General features: G+C 44.9%; 1 protein-coding gene across 1 annotated transcript in view; it reads right to left on the bottom strand.

Annotated features, from left to right (window-relative positions):
- The window catches only part of npas1 (neuronal PAS domain protein 1), a 23,578-nt gene that overhangs the window by 6,037 nt on the left and 41 nt on the right, over window positions 1-17,500 (bottom strand). Inside the window, exons 1-6 of the mRNA XM_030777678.1 lie at window positions 17,447-17,500; window positions 14,933-15,171; window positions 6,159-6,226; window positions 4,497-4,586; window positions 1,034-1,208; window positions 1-70 (exon numbers count right to left, since the gene is read on the bottom strand). The exon at window positions 1-70 is cut by the window's left edge and continues 43 nt beyond it; the exon at window positions 17,447-17,500 is cut by the window's right edge and continues 41 nt beyond it. Coding sequence (XP_030633538.1) covers window positions 1-70; window positions 1,034-1,208; window positions 4,497-4,586; window positions 6,159-6,226; window positions 14,933-15,171; window positions 17,447-17,500 — 696 coding nt within the window. The remainder of the gene's footprint in view (window positions 71-1,033; window positions 1,209-4,496; window positions 4,587-6,158; window positions 6,227-14,932; window positions 15,172-17,446) is intronic.

Below are 17,500 nucleotides of genomic sequence, written 5' to 3' on the forward strand. Positions count from 1 at the left end.
GTAGACTTCATGCGGATGAAGAAACCTCGATCTACAGGGTCATCGGCCGCTGACAGAGGACTGGACGGGGCTACGAGAGGACACACACACACACACACACACACACACACAAAAACAGTCAGACTCATCCTCACACAGATATACGATCAGATAGGCATGCATGCACACACACACATACACACACACCAGATCACACACCACAAACACCACATACACAAAGATACCACACACACACACACACACACACACACACACACACAAAAACAGTCACTCATCCTCACACAGATTTACGATCAGATAGGCATGCATGCACACACACACATACACACACACCAGATCACACACCACAAACACCAGATACCACACACACACACACACAAAACTAACAGATGCTCAGTGACCAAGAGTAATTACACACAACCCTCAGCTGAGTAGCCAGTTATAATGGAGGACCTACTGACTTCCACACAGACAGACGGATGTGTTGACTAGACACAGAGACAGGATGTCACACAGTTAAAACAGACAAGAATCACACAGGGAATATCACAGTCAGGCGTGTGACACAGAGAATTCATCACACAAATGAAAAACATTGCCGGCTACAGTAGTAGCTAAAGTAATACTGAATACTTACCTTGACTACAAAATATGTTTAAAAAAAACGATGTTCATAATTTGTATTCCTATCACAGACAGTTGTAGACTTTTTTCTTAGAAAAAAAAATCCTCCTAAGTATTTTTTCTCCACATAAACATGCGGAGTTTAAAGGGAGTGAGATCATTTGAAAATACAAAGTCCTCTATGTGTTTCATCCTGCAAGTCACTGCAATCCATCTGAATGTAAATTTTAGTCGTGTTATGAACTGATATCAAATAAACGGTAAATATCAAATAACTATTTTAACCTCACGGAAACCTTGCGGCTTTTACTTTTCCAGATAACGCAAATAGAAAACTTTCAGCGTGAATATCTTTTAAATGCTCTAAAAATTAAAGTATCTATATTATGTCTATAGGCTGATTGATTACCTGGTTCTGGGGTGCCAGCCAATGAAGAGGTGGAGGCGGAGCTTGAGACACTCTCAAGGGTAGTCTGACATCCAGACTCTGCCCGGAGGTGTGGCCTAATACCTAGTCTCTCTGCCATCTCCACATGATCTGCAGGGTGAATGTAGTCAAACACACTGCTGCCAGTCAGCTCCACCTAAACACACACACACACACACACACACACACACACACACAAACAGATCAATTTACCTTATGATTAATTCCTAACACGAGCACATTGCCATGTAAGAATATCTGAATCCAAATAAAGTCTGGATGCTCATATACTTGCCTAACACACACACACACACACGCGCGCGCGCACACGCACATACACACACACACGCACACACACACACCCACACAACACACACATGCACACACACGCACACACACAACACACACACACACGTACACACACACGCATACTCACATTCTCGCACATAAACCTTTAAAAAGCGAATACTGAAACTGAGAGCATGGTTAAAGATCACGCGCACTCGCACATAAAACTTGAATTACTGTACAACATTACCTATGGCATATTTCATTTGAAACATGTTACAACATTTATAAGGAAAAGGAATAGGAACAAGTCCAGGTCCATAAAACATATCAACCGATCATCAAAGGTTTCCACACATACCCCACACACACACACACACATACAAAAAAAAAAAAAAAAAAAAACCCAGCTCCAACCAACACAAAGATTCAACCGCTGTCCAGAAATCCCTATGCATTCTGAAATGATCTGTCTGAACATCTTTTTTTTTCTGATCAAGGTGAGACACAGCTGGGACAGGATCCATAAAACCCTAATCTGAGAAGGTCGGGTCTCATTTCATCTTGATAAAAAAAAAAAAAGAGCCTTTTTTTTCCCCCCTCACACCCTTGTCGGTAGAACAAACCCATTTATGACGGGATTAGATCCATTTACTGGAGGATTTTATAGGATTTTCAGCTTCTCTTCAAGGACACTAACAGGAAAAGCAGAGAGAGCAGGTTGGCGAAAACAGAAAAAAAAAAGAAAGAAAGATTAGTCTTAAGCGTAGAGAGAGAGAGAGAGAGAGAGAGGGAGAGAGGGAGAGAAACAGAAGGGGTAAAAGGGGGTGTAGTGTATTTGAGGATCAGTGGAGAGATGTGAGATGATGATGAGAGAGAGAAAGAGAGAGAGAGAGAGAGAGAAAGAGAGAGAGAAAGAGAGCGAGAGAGAGAGAGAGGGATTTTAAGAAGGCCTTTGCTAATTGAGAGGTAAAAAGTGGATGTTCTTCAGGGAGAGAAGTGGGAGGCCAGATGTGGAGGACTTAACTGACTGAAAACGCATAAGATGTTTGAGGTTCAGGATCCTCAAGTCTGTCTCTTGTGGTAAGGTGGAAAGGCTAGGAGACCAAGAACAAGGACTGATATAGACTGGAGAGAGAAACAGAGAGAGAGAGAGAGAGAGAGAGTGAGAGATAGAGAGACAGAGAGAGAGAGTGAGAGAGAGAGAGAAGCTGACTAAACGAGATGGCAGGATAGAAGGTGGTATAGGAGAGACAGAGAAAGAGAAACGATAGTAGGTTTGAGTCAGGGGGTTATGGAGAGAGAGAAAGAGAGAGAGAGAGAGAGAGAGAGAGAGAGAGAGAGAGAGAGAGAGAGAGAGAGAGAGAGAGAGAGAGAGGGATGATATAAATTATAGCAGGGGCTTTAATATGTATGAGGCATCCGGGCAGTCGTCCACAACACACTCTCAGTCTGCTGTTGACTGATGGGAGAAGAGAGAGAGAGACAGAGGAGGAGGAGGAGGAGGAAGAGGAGAAGAAGAGGGAGGGGAAGGGGAAGGGGAAGGGGGGTTAAGGGGCTGCATACTAACCAGCCTGGGATCAATTCCCCACCCAGTCCAACACCCCCCCCCCCCACCCCTCCACCCCTGCCCACTAGCTCAGGACCAGGCTTGTGGAGATCAGGTGGAGGCAGCAGGTTTAGCTCTAGGACCTTCACCATTCCAGCCTGGATCTCAGAGCTCTGGAGGGAGGGGGAGTCCCCGGATGCCTGCACACCCAGGGGACCAGGGACCAGGCAAATGATCCTCCCAGGAAACAGAGGACAAGGCATGGGCTCTCTACCCTTGGTCGAGGTACCTGACCTGGCCTAATCCGCCTAAAGAACCCCACTGCCCGGAGAAAGCCAAAGCGATTAGCGGAGGAGACAGAGCAGGGGGCAGTCTATAGGGATCACACATCGAAGGCCTATTGACCTAAAGAGAACAGCAACAAGTCAGGGCTTGACCTTACTTAGACATCCAACTTTGAGTTTATCTGAGAGACAGAGAGAGAGGCAGAGAGAGAGAGAGAGAGAGGCTATCCTAACCCTGGAGGTCTGGATGTACCTTCAGATCACACTATATTCAATGTTCTCTCAAGTCTTTGTCTAGATTACGATTGGTGTGTTTTGTCACGGCGAGCAAAATGAAGCTAGCTTATGGTGTTTATGGAGAGACTGTCACCTCATCATCAAAGCCATCTGCTCATTTTCGGAGAAAGAAAAACAAAAGCTGTTCTTACAGAAGTCTGCTTTTTCTAAACCGAGTCTTTCTTTGGATAAACGAACGGAATGATTGTGTAAAGCTTTTTTGTGTGTGTGTGTGTGGTCAGTGTCTGGGCGGTTTTAGCGTCTGACCGAAGATGTTGAAACAGTGGAAATTGATCTCCAGGTATGAAATGAATACAAGTTCAACACTAAGGTGTAAGGAGGACAATTTAAAACATGGGCAGCCGCCCCAATCATGAAGCTATTCATCCTTTGCACTCAATAACCTCTGTAATACCGCCCCCCCTCCCATCCACCTCTTCTTTTTTTCCCCTCTCAGGTCCATTTAATCCCTCTTTCCAAACATATCTATTTCCCTTTGCTCTCTCTCTCTCTCTCTCTCTTTCACACTATCTATCTTCCCAACCCCCATTTTTTTACTCTGTGTGTGTGCGTATGTGTGTGTGTGTGCGCGCGCGCGTGTGTATTGTTGTTTTTTTTTTTCTCCTCACAATCAATGCGGCTTTTAAGATGCCTATCGATTTGTTCCCTGGACAGATCTTGAGCAGAGAGGCGACACTTTGATTGCTGTGCAAGTAATTAGTTATTATTTTTGCATCTAGGCGAAATGGCAGGACTTAACATTCAAAGTACAAGAGGCCACAGGCAATCAGCAAAGGTGAGCACCTGGAGAATGAGCTTATAGCCCCGGAGAGAGAGACACTAGACAGACAAGATCCTCGTAAACACACACACACACACACACACACACACAGACATTCTCTCTGCTTCATCCTTCTCCAGACTAACGTATGCTTTTGTCTTTTTTCTTTCCTTCTGTCGTTTTTTTTTTCTTTCTCCTTTCACCCCCTAGCTCCACAATATGTAAAAACAAAGTTGATGTGTGTGTGCGTGCGTGCGTGTGCTTCACCTGTGAGAGGCCCAGGTAGATAGATACTGTCTCTGAAATGTAGAGAAATCGTCCCTCTTGACTGACCACGAACACAAAGCCATCTAGGGACTAGACAGATATGGTGAGAGAAAGAGAGAGGGAGAGAGAGAGAAAGAGAGTGAGAGAGAGAGTTACAATACTGACCAGTAAGACAAATTGGAATAATCACATCCCTCAGTGCAAATTGAGAAAATTACACAAAGGGTTTCCAGTTGCCTGAGGACGGTTACAATTCCACAGAATCATCTGAGTTGTCTGTAGACTGACTGTTGCTATGCTGAATTCTACCGGTAGACTCGATTTATTTATTTTTTTCAGTTTTTTTCTGAACTGTGTTGCGCGAGACAATGAAGTATGACAGTTTCACAAACCAACAACAAAAGGTAGACAGGAAGGGAAACTGTAGTTGTTCTAATCAGCAGACACACATCAGCCTGCCTTACAATCTGCTTTGAATCTGCTTTGTCTGTTGACCGCAAAGCCAGAGCCGATAATTACGGCGAGTGATTAAAATGAAAACTGAAAGGTATACAGCAACCCCATTAAAGGAGTCCTTCAAAGAATAATATTAATCGTAATAACAAGCAGCCACAAGTGAGGTGTGGAGGTGGCCACTTTGTTGGAGAATGATTGCTATTTTGGCGGCGACGCTTAAAGTGGCGGTAATTTATGCAACTGACACATTCAGTATGCAAATGCAAGTGGTCAGGATGCGCGAGCGTCGTACCGCCAAAGCTGCGCGAGAAAAAAAAAAGAAAGAGCAATTATCTAGTTATTACTGACAGAGGTCGTGGGGAAGAAAGAATCGTACAGCTTTCTGAAGCGTTAATTTGATTTCTATCAGTGCTCCCCTTCCTCGACGCGTTTAACAGCCGCCGTTCTTTTGTCTCAGCATAGCCTCTTATTACGGCGTTCTATACATATATCTTGTCCTTGTCCTCCTTCCATTCGTTCACTGTCAGCCCCCCACCCCACTTTCGTTCGTTTGCAGCTGTGTCACTTCAGCCGCGAGCCAAGGTGCATTTAGCCCTTGCCGTCCTCAGTGAGTTTTTACGAGCGCTTAGCCGCTCTAGCTTGGGGACTTCCAGAGTGCATTGATCATCATGAAATATCAGACTTCAGCTCCAACACGATAAAAGCATAGACCTGGCGCAGCCTCACCGATACTATCAGCGAGGCTACAAGCCACTGTACTCAGTGAAATATAAAACACGGTGCCGTTAATAAGATTTGATTAAATAAATGATCATTTATATATATATACATAGCCTGTTGATGATGATGATGATGATGATGACGACGACGACTAGCGATTATTTTCCACAGTTGGATGGAGGGATGGATGGAGGTATGTATGGATGGATCGATGAATGGATGGAAAAATGAACAGATGTATGTATGTATGGATTGATGAATGGATGGATGAATACATATATGGATGAGTGGACGGGTGAATGGGCAGGTGGATGAATGATGGAATTAGGAAAATATTGATATATTGAAACACTGAGACATTGATGGAAGAGTGGTAGCGCCAGAGGAAAGTCATGTCTTTTTAAGGAATATGAAAGGGAACGTATATTCCTATAGGAATGATCCTCGCTCACAGTGGAAAAGCGTTGAAATGTAAAGCATATTTACCTGTAACAGGTGCGCGCCCAGGTGCTGCTCAAATATGTCAGTTGCCAATGAGTGGCTAGTTCGTCGAACTGTAGTCAGACACACACACACACACACACACACACACACACAATGTTTACATTACAAAGTGTACATACGACATACTTTGAAATACTTCTTAGACATCACAATTGGTGCTTTGTACCATGTTTATAAAAAAGAAATATACCTTTTATTATCACGGTGGTAAAACAACCAATTCGAAATGAACATTTCACAGCTTTTTACAAACAATGTAAACAACCAATATAACTTCTGAAGACTGAACACAACAACTGCATGCAGATTTATAACATTAAGATGTAGGGCAAAGGCCTGTACGTCTGTAAACAAGCTTAAACATTTTTTTTTTAATGGTATATCAACAGAAAACTTTAAATGATTTTAGACTGAACAGATTCAGTCCGTCGGTTAACACAGGAGTAAGTCACATCTCAGTGGTCAGCGCACGTTTTGTGGTCCCTTCTCTGATGCTTGTGCTTGGGCAGCCGTGGTCTAAAGGTTAGAGAGCCGGGCTTGTGACCGGAGGGTTGCCGCTTGAGCAAGGCACTTAACCCTAATGCTCCCCGGGGCGCAGAAGAACGCTGCCCACTGCTCCTGCGTCTGTTGTGTGTTCACTACTGGTGTGTTGGATGGGTTGAATGCAGAGGACAAATTCACTGTTCACAGTGTGTGTGTGTGTGTGTGTGTGCAATCAACTTAAACACGCACGACGGAGCTAGAGTCTGCCGCCAACGCAGCTCTGCCCACCCAGATCATCAGAGAGAGGAGGACACACACACACTGAATCATCCTCTCTTAAATGACATACCGGGCACCCCGTCTACACCAACACCGCAAACTAACCAATCAGATGCCATCCGAACCAGTCGGCTCTCAGAAACACATAGCTGTGTAGACTTTAACAGCGTTGAGTTTGTTTCTAACTCTATGGCTTTACTCTCACCTGGTGTTTTTGTTGGTGTGTGTGTGTGTGTGTGTGTGTGTGTGTTACTGTAATACTTAGGGAAATCAATAAACATTTTGACAGGAAAATGCCAGCGTCATTGCTGAATAGGAGACAGGATGTGATGAATTGTCTCCCATGGCATCGACACACACACACACACACACACACACACACACAGACACACATAGTCCAAAAGACAGAGAGAGAGAGAGATGAAGAGAACACTAAAATTCACATTTGTGCGTGTCAGTGGGGATGGAGTCGTATCTATCAGTTCCATTGTTTGTACGGACACGCAAGTATTCAGGCTTATCCCCCCCCCCAGAACACCAGAACAGACCTCCCACCCTATGTATATGCAACCAAACAACCACATGCACACACACACACACACACACACACACACGCACGCACGCGCACAGAGTCCCAAACACAGCAACAGAACACTTGTGTCTGACAAACCATAGCCCCATTATGGGGTCCCCTCCTATGGAACAGAGGGAGAATACCAATGAGCCGGGCTCATTCACAACCCCCTGAAAAGAGCCTCTGCCACTGGGATCTGGACCTCCACTCTGGGGGCTGGCTGCAGCGGGGGGGGGATTGGATTTGTTTCCTACCCTATAGGGTCACATGTGTGTTGGGGTGATGGACGATTTGGGGGAGCAACCCCCCCCCCTCCCCTCCCCCTCCCCCTCCCCCACCCACCTCACCCAAACATAGCTTTCCTCTGTTGTTATTGTTTTTTTTTTTCTTTTTTGGACTGCAGGAGGGGGAGGGGGAGGGGGAGGGGGGTGTATTCCCCAAGTGAAATTTCTGGTTGGGATGTGGTTTTCCCAGTATCCTGCAGAGTGGCGATGAACGATGAACGCGACTGTTTAAAACGACGTGGTGCTCTGAAGATGACAGATGGAACCGAGTTAGCCGCTGTTTGCTCAAGTCACTCCTAATGGTGAACATAATGTAGGTGCCAGAAGGTCAGACCGGTCTTAACTGAGAATGTATTACTTGTTCTAGAATGTTCTGGAGACCAACGTATCTGACTCGGTCTTGTACCAAAGTGGATTTGGGTTTAGCCTCAAGTTCCATTTCAATTTCATAAGCTACAACAATTTCTTTTTCTTTTTTTTTTTTTGGAGACATGCTTGTAATTTCATTTTGGAAATGAACTTGCAGTTCAGATACATCTGCTTTAATTACGACACTGCCCCTGGGGTCAGGTTTTTATATCTCGCCGTCTCTCTGATGTTGGATTATATTAAAAGATGGAATTGATGGCAGTATAATTTTTTCATCCTTCAGTTTTAGAATCTATAACCCCCTCCTCTCTCTCTCTCTCTCTCTCTGTCTCACTCACTCTCTCTCTCTCTCTCTCTCTCTCTCTCTCTCTCTCACGCTCTATTTCTCTGTTGACCTTTCAACCAAGCTGAGAGGTTACCTTGGTGACCATGCAGATGACACATCTGTGCATTTCTTTACAGTTCTTAAGTTTGCTTTGTTGTGTTTGTTGAAATTGTTGGCCTGTCGGTGAACAGCTGGCTGGTAGGTGGCCTTAACCAAAGCAAATTCTTTACGTTCATTTATATGGTCACATAGGACAGAATACGGGCAGCCAAAGACAGACAGTCAGAGAGAGAGAGAGAGAGAAAGAGAGAGAGAGAGAGCGAGAGAGAGACAGAGCGAGAGACAGAGAGAGAGAGAGAGACAGAGCGAGAGAGAGAGAGAGAGAACGGGCCCTTAATCGCAACGTCCTTCCACATCGCAATTATCCTTTCACTCTGCCATCTCTTCCTCCCTCTGTCTCTCCCTCTCTCCTTCCCTCCTCCCCTCTGTCTCTCCCTCACTCCTTCCCTCCTCCCCGCTGTCTCTCCCTCACTCCTTCTGCGGTCGAACATAATTTGAGTGCAATTAACGTGCCTTAAAAGCCCTCACTGCTTTAAACGCTCAAAATTAGGAGAGAGACAGACACTGAGAGCGAAGGAGGGAGACAGGGGGAGGAGAGGAAAGAGAGAGAGAGAGAGAGAGGGGAAATAGAGAGAGAGAGAGAGAAAGAGAGAGAGAGAGAGAGAGAGAGGGGACATAGAGAGAGAGAGAGAGAGAGAGAGAGAGAGAGAGAGAGAGAGGGGAAATAGAGAGAGAGAGAGAGAGAGAGAGGGGAAATAGAGAGAGAGAGAGAGAGAGGGAGGAAACAGAGAGAGAGAGAGAGGGGATACAAAATGAAAGTCAAAAAGAAGACAGGCAGACACACAAAGAAAAGAAAGGAGAGAGAGAGAGAGAGAGAGAGAGAGAGAGAAATGAAGTAGCAAAAATGAAGGACATCCATAACCATTTTGGGCATTGGTAAAATCTATGATTATGGTTTTTATGAAGTTGAACAGCTCATTGGGATGTGGATGAAGGCTAACTGGCCAAGAGCTCATATATATGTATTCTTTAAGGTCTAGGAGTTTGATAGTCTGACATTAAAGGTTTAATCACCCCATTTTATTTAAAGAGCACCCCCCCCCCAATGCTGCAACTGGGCAAGCACACACACACACGCGCACACACACACACACACACACACAATGGAGAAAAATACCACTTTGCATCTCTTAGTCGTTTCACTTCTCTTCTTGTCCTCCCCTTCTCCTCTGCTCCTTCTATTCCACTCCCCCTCTACAACTCCCCCTCCCCAATTCTCTCTCTCTCTCTCTCTCTCTCTCTCTCTCTCTCTCTGGCTCTCTCTCTCCCTCTCTCACTGTGTGAAGGTCATGCAATTGATTTTCCTGTGTCTATTCATTTTTCAAGACTGGCTTTGAAACGTGGGAAGCAGACAAAAGCCACACCACTACCACCACCCCATCCCCCCCCCTGCCCTCCGGCCCCCCCCCCTCTCTCTCTCTCCCTCTCTCTCTCTGTCTCTCTCTGCCCCCATTGCCTGCTCAGAGATGGGGGATGCCACTACACACATCCCCCCCGGGGTGCTGCTGCTGTTGGACCTAAGTCTACATTCCTCCAGTGAAATTAAAGTGATGCATCTTACTTTAGCCTTTCTCCCAGGCTCTCTCAGCCTGGGCTGCAGACAGAACCCCCAAAATACACCACAAACATATACCGGTTGGCACTGATGCTGTACCCTCATTCAGCACAAGCATACATCAGTTGGCTTGGAGTTTACAACTCTTTCATCACAAACAGATACCAGTCTATACTCCATCACAACCACAAACATACACTGAGCAGTATGGAGACGTGACCTTTACCCACAGGAAACATATGCCAGATGGTACAGAACCCAATACACCATAAACACCGCTCAGCATGGACAATATATCACGATTCACCACAAGTATACACCAATCAGCACGGAGACTAAACCCCAATACATCACAAACATACACCAATCAGCATGGAGACTAAACCCCAATACATCACAAACATACACCAATCAGCATGGAGACTAAACCCCAATACCTCACAAGCATACACCAATCAGCATGGAGACTAAACCCCAAAACACCATAAACACACTCCAATCAGGAGGGAGACTAAACCCCAATACATCACAAACATACACCAATCAGGAGGGAGACTAAACCCCAATACATCACAAACATACACCAATCAGGAGGGAGACTAAACCCCAATACATCACAAACATACACCAATCAGCATGGTGACTAAACCTCAATACATCACAAACATACACCAATCAGGAGGGAGACTAAACCCCAATACATCACAAACATACACCAATCAGGAGGGAGACTAAACCCCAATACATCACAAACATACACCAATCAGCATGGTGACTAAACCTCAATACATCACAAACATACACCAATCAGGAGGGAGACTAAACCCCAATACATCACAAACATACACCAATCAGGGGGGAGACTAAACCCCAATACATCACAAACATACACCAATCAGGAGGGAGACTAAACCCCAAAACACCATAAACACACTCCAATCAGGAGGGAGACTAAACCCCAATACATCACAAACATACACCAATCAGGAGGGAGACTAAACCCCAATACATCACAAACATACACCAATCAGGAGGGAGACTAAACCCCAATACATCACAAACATACACCAATCAGGAGGGAGACTAAACCTCAATACATCACAAACATACACCAATCAGGAGGGAGACTAAACCCCAATACATCACAAACATACACCAATCAGGGGGGAGACTAAACCCCAATACATCACAAACATACACCAATCAGCATGGAGACTAAACCCCAATACCTCACAAGCATACACCAATCAGGAGGGAGACTAAACCCCAATACATCACAAACATACACCAATCAGGAGGGAGACTAAACCCCAAAACACCATAAACACACTCCAATCAGCATGGAGACTAAACCCCAATACATCACAAACATACACCAATCAGCACGGAGACGACACTCAATACATCACAAACATACACCAATCAGCATGGAGAATAAACCCAATACATACATCAATCAGCACGGAGAATAAACCCAATACATACACCAATCAGCATGGAGAATAAACCCAATACATACACCAATCAGCATGGAGACTAAACCCAAACACACAACGAACATACACCAATCAGCATAGAGACTAAACCCAAACACACGACAAACATACACCAATCAGCATCGAGACTAAGTCCCAGTACACCACAAACATACACCAATCAGCATCGAGACTAAACCCCAATATACCACAAAACATACACCAATCAGCATGGAGAATAAACCCAATACATACACCAATCAGCACAGAGACTAAACCCAAACACACCATAAACATACACGAATCAGCATAGAGACTAAACCCCAATATACCACAAACATACACCAGTCAGCATCAAGACTAAACCCCAATATACCACAAACATACACCAATCAGCACAGAGACTAAACCCCAATATACCACAAAACATACACCAATCAGCACGGAGAATAAACTCCAGCAAGCCACAAACGTACCCCAATCACCATGGAGACTAAACCCCAACACACCAGGCATTTACAGGTTGTCATACATAGTTATAAATGTGTGACAATGTTTAAATATAACACCTAGTTAAATATACTTATGTCTATTATTAGAGATTAAAGTGATGTCTATTATAATCTAATATTATAGCTTAAAGTGAATCCGTTAGGAGACATATCACTCATCTCCTTATGAACTTTTTGTAAATATATATAAAAATGTTAGCATGTGCAATGTTATTATCAAACGGTTAGTAATACAGTAAGGTTGTTCGGATATATATCACACAAAATGACAACATATGGTAACATGTAGCTAACAAATATTAAATATTAGATTTTTTTCAATAACTAAAGTGTAAAATTCATTCTCTGTAACGTTGACTGGAGTCTGTACACATCTGGTGAGAGAAACAGAGAGAAACACTTGGAAGCTCTCGCTTCAAATGTAGTGTTTTTCCTTTAAAATATGCCAATGTGTAAGCATGGGTTATCAGTAATGAGAAACACCTGAACTGTGAGACTGAAGTCACACTGAGTCTCTGGTTCAACATTCACTGCCTCATAGTCACTGCTTTAAACATTTTAACACACACAGACACAGACAGACACACACACACACACACACACACGTGCGTGCAAATGCATGAACACATACACAGGTACACACGCACTCACACACACAGACACACACAAACACACGCGCGCACACACACACACACACTCACACACACACACACACAAGCCTGTACACACACTCACACACATGCACACCTAATTATGGCTGAGTTGTTTCCCCTCAACAATAATAGCAATTAGAACACCCTTGTAATTATGCTCTCCTCGTTATATAGTTAATTTCTGTAATTACGTATCGCAGAGATAATTTTCTCCTCCCTTTGTGTGCCTCCTCATTCTCTTCAGTCACACTGAACTTGTTTATGTGTGTCTGTGTGTCTGTGTGTCTGTGTGTGTGCGCACACGCATGTGTGTCTGTGTGTGAAAGAGAACTAGAGAGAGAGAGAGAGAGAGAGAAAGAGATCCACACAGGTATTTCAATGGGACTGGAATGCTTTGATGCCATGGACTTGCAATGAGTCTCACACACAGGGTAAAATAGAAACATCTCAGATAAATGAACTTCTTCAGTGAGGCAACTTGTTAACAAGCCCCCCCCCCCCCCCTCTCTCTTTCTCTGTCTTTCTCTCTCTCTCTACTTTAGGTCTACCTGGTTTTCTCAGGGTCCTCAGACCCAGCTAGCTCTAATTGGTTGCTGGATGCATTGTCTGTGTCACAATAGAGAGATGAGCCAATCAGAGAATGACATGAATTGCCATACTTCTAAATGACCCAATCCCAAATAAGTTTGAAATGGACTCCTGCTTCTTGGAGACACAAAAAAGGCATTTGTTGATGGCACTGACCGAACATTTTGCTTTTAAAATCAAGGTGGTGTTTTTTTTTTCCTTCTTTTTTGCTCTCAGCTGCTCGAATGTTCTGGTGAACTACCCGATGCATTATTCTAGATGAGTCCTATTTAGCTCCGCATGACTGAGAGTGATTACTCCTGTGGTGCAGTCTCAATTACTTTTGTGTGTGTGTGTGTGTGTGTGTGTGTGTGTATGTGTCCCTTCCACTATCCTCACACCCTGCATTCCCCCCGCAATTTTCAAAGTGAAAGTTTCCCCAGCGACACACACAGACGACCTATAAGACAATAATAGGCTATTCCATTTAAATTCATAATTTAAATTAATAACGCATTTGTATTCATCCACAGGGCACCGCTGTCACATTAGAATGGAGGTCCAGGGTGGGCAGCATTCAGCCTACATCACTGCGGCTGAAACAATCACATCTGAATTGGCCCAGTCACTGACACTGTCGTCAATAAAATCGTCATACGTAAAAATGTCAAAATAAGGAGACACGTCACATATACATTTTCCCGATTGTGTGTGTCTGATTTGTTCGTCCTATTGTTTCTCTCACACTAACGCAGTCTCTGAAGAGAGAGAGAGAGAGAGAGAGAGAGAGAGAGAGTGAGAGAGACGGAGAGAGAGAGAGAGAGGGAGAGAGAGACAGGGAGAGAGACAGGGAGAGAGAGAGAGAGAGATAGGGAGGGAGAGAGAGAGAGAGAGAGAGAGAGAGAGAGAGACAGAGAGAGGGAGAGAGAGAGAGAGAGAGACAGGGAGAGAGAGAGAGAGAGAGAGAGAGAGAGAGAGAGAGATAGGGAGGGAGAGAGAGAGAGGGAGAGACAGAGAGAGAGATAGAGAGAGAGAGAGATAGGGAGAGAGAGAGAGAGAGACAGGGAGAGACAGAGAGAGAGACAGGGAGAGAGAGAGAGAGAGAGAGAGAGAGAGATAGGGAGGGAGAGAGAGAGAGAGAGAGAGATAGGGAGGGAGAGAGAGAGAGAGAGGTGTCCTTAAGTTTGCCTCTTGATAAATCCGTGAAAAACTGTTGGCAGCAACACTTAGTTCTGGTTCCTGTTGTAGCACAACTGAAATGTTTGTCACCAAGCTACATCATATCCTTTCCCAAAGCAATACTGAATTCACCAACTCACTGATGATGAACGTCTGTCTATGAAGAGAATACACTTTTGTCAATTCTCTGTTTTTTTCTCTTTTCGCTCGATGCGACAGGAGTCCCACACTGTGTTTCGAGTACTGCGAGAGGAGAGTCCTGTTTCCAAGAGCCATGTTGTCTTCATCCATCCTTTCCACATTTGTTTATTAAATCAGAACCCTGGAGTCAATTGCATTTCCTATCTGAGCCCGTCAGCCAGAGGCGTGGGCGGAGCTTACCCTTGGTGCAGTTTGCCTCTCCCTCCAGCAGGGGGCTCCAGGGTGGGTCTCCCTGGCTGGCAAAGTGGCGCATGTGTAGGTAGCTGATGGTGAGGCGAATGACGGAGGCTTTGTCCAGCTGGCTGGTGATGGCCCCGGGCAGGGGCAACATCTTTGCCAGCTCGAAAAACTCGAAGTTCTCCTTCCCCCGCCGCGAGCGAGCCGCATTCCGCGACTTCTCTTTCCTCAGGTTCTGCAAGCTGGGAAAAGTCGAGACGAAGAGGTTGAAAAAAAAAACAGGAAAAAAGTGACGAGGAAAAGAAAGAATGAAGAGAAGATGAAAGGCATTAATAAATAAATACCACATAAAGATAGGATCATCTGTAACATCTGATATTACTAAACTACATTCAGTATTTTCCACCAGTGTTGTGTTCTTGCCATAAAAGCAATAACCGAGATTTTCATAAGAATAAAATGTTTCCAGGAGGGAGAAAAAAGACTTGATCCCATCTAAGACTTGACTTTCTTAGAACGACTCAAAAAAAACACAACAAACAAAAAAAACCCAAAAAGCTAGAGACCAGATGTGGAAAAATGAACAAGCATCAGTAATAACACTGAAAAGTTTAAAAAAGAAAAAAAAAAGAAAAAGAAAAGAAAAAGAAACACATCCGCAGAACTCAAAAAAATGTTGACAACTGACCCCATACCACCACCACCCCCCCACCCCGCCCCCCTCTCCTCTCAACCCCACCCAAATTCACACCATCAGCAACGGAAACGTAACCTAGGGAGGGAAGCTGTGTCCACAGTACAGCCAAACATTTCTGTCTAGGTGCCGGGTTCCGTTCCAACCGGCTGACCCGGATTACCCCGCCTGCCCCGGCGGCCTGGCCCTGGCAGCGGCCCGGCCCGAGGTGGGAATCGATAGAGAGAGAGAGATAGAGAGAGGGGCACTAAGGGATCCTGGCAGAAGCAGAATTATCTGCCTGTTTTCTGCCTCTCTCCATCAGTCCGTGTGCCGCTGGCTGCGAAATCCAGAGCCCCCCCCCCCCCCCCCTTCTCCCCCCCCGTCTCCCATGCTCCCTCCCTGGGTGACATGCCAGGGCCGTGATTGAGGGATCAATGGGGGGAGGGGGGAGGGACCGTCTGAAAGGACCAGGTAGTCTGTCGCTCTGATTGGATATCGACTGCCCTCAATGGGGCCTGAGTGGTGGAATTATGTTGTCACGACGACTCCACAATTTGTGTCTGGTGTGGAATAAAGAGGGAGAGAGAGAGAGAGAGAGAGAGAGAGAAAGAGAAAGAGAGAGAGAGAGAATGTTTCTCCCCTGTGTCTGTGACATTGATTCTTATTCTGAAGGAGCTAGAGAGATAGAAGAGGGAGAGAGAGGAAAAAATTTGGAGTGTCTGAGAAAGCAAGAGGCATTTGTGTGTGTTTGTGTGTGAATGTGTGTGAATGTGAGTAGAAATGCTGAAAAACCTCAGCAGAACAGTGTTTCATAAAAGAATAAGATTGCTTTCCTTTTACGTTCCTGAATACGAACGAATGGAAATTCTGAAAATGAGTAATTCATTTGTTTTTGTGAACGCTGATTGCGTCTGGTTTTGGGATACACACCAGAGTGCTTTTTCACATCCAAACATGAGATACATGGTGTACCTTCTCCTCCATACTGCACGTGAACAAAGCATGTCTTTACACACATGCACAAATTAAGGCTTGTACACACTCTGACAATCTGTGTATCTAAGCTGTTTATAAAAATATCTTCTATGTAAAGGTGTGTGTTGGTGTGTGTGTGCGTGTGTGTGCGTGAGTATGTGTCTGTGTGTGTATGTAGTGAATCTGTTTCCTTGTGTCCAGCGTGAGTTGATGGTATGTAAACAGGGCAGTTTGGGTTGAAAAAGCTTTCTGTTACGTTTCATTATTCTACTGGAGTGACCGTGGAGAGTCAGATCAATGCCGAGTCATTGATTAGGTTCCGTTTTGATATCCACCCCCACATGACCAGACACTAATAATGCCACAGAAGTTTAGATAATATCCAGCCCCTGGAACACAGGTCGCAGACAGGCTGTGTGTGTGTGTGTGTGTGTGTGTGCTCTCAGACCTGTCACTTTTATGTGCGTGTCTGTGGGGGTGTGTATGTGTGTGTGTTTGTGTGTATGTGTTTGCGTGTGTGTGCGCGCGTGTGCGTGTGTGTGTGTGTGTGTGCGCGCGTGCATTTAGATCTGTTTGTGTCTATGCCTATGAGGGAGAATATTTTTAGAGTGCGTGCGTGATGTTTATGTGAATCTGTTTGTTTTGTCTGAGTGTGATAGTATGTTTATGTTTACACCCTGGCCCCTCTGTGCCAACTTCTACTCTATCTCAGATAGACATAGACTTCAGTTGGTAATGTAGTCATTCTCTGTGTGCACGAACAGATAAACGGGAATGAATATTTATGTGTTTGTGCCTGATCAAGTCTATACCTGTGTGTGTGTGTGTGTGTGTGTGTGTGTGTGTGTGTGTTTGTGTGTCCTCACCAGGGCAGGGTTGGTGGTTTGGCTAGTAGGCCCTGCAGGAAGTCCCACTCCACA

This window comes from Chanos chanos, chromosome 6 (genome assembly GCF_902362185.1).
Source record: "Chanos chanos chromosome 6, fChaCha1.1, whole genome shotgun sequence".
Lineage (NCBI taxonomy): Eukaryota > Metazoa > Chordata > Actinopteri > Gonorynchiformes > Chanidae > Chanos > Chanos chanos.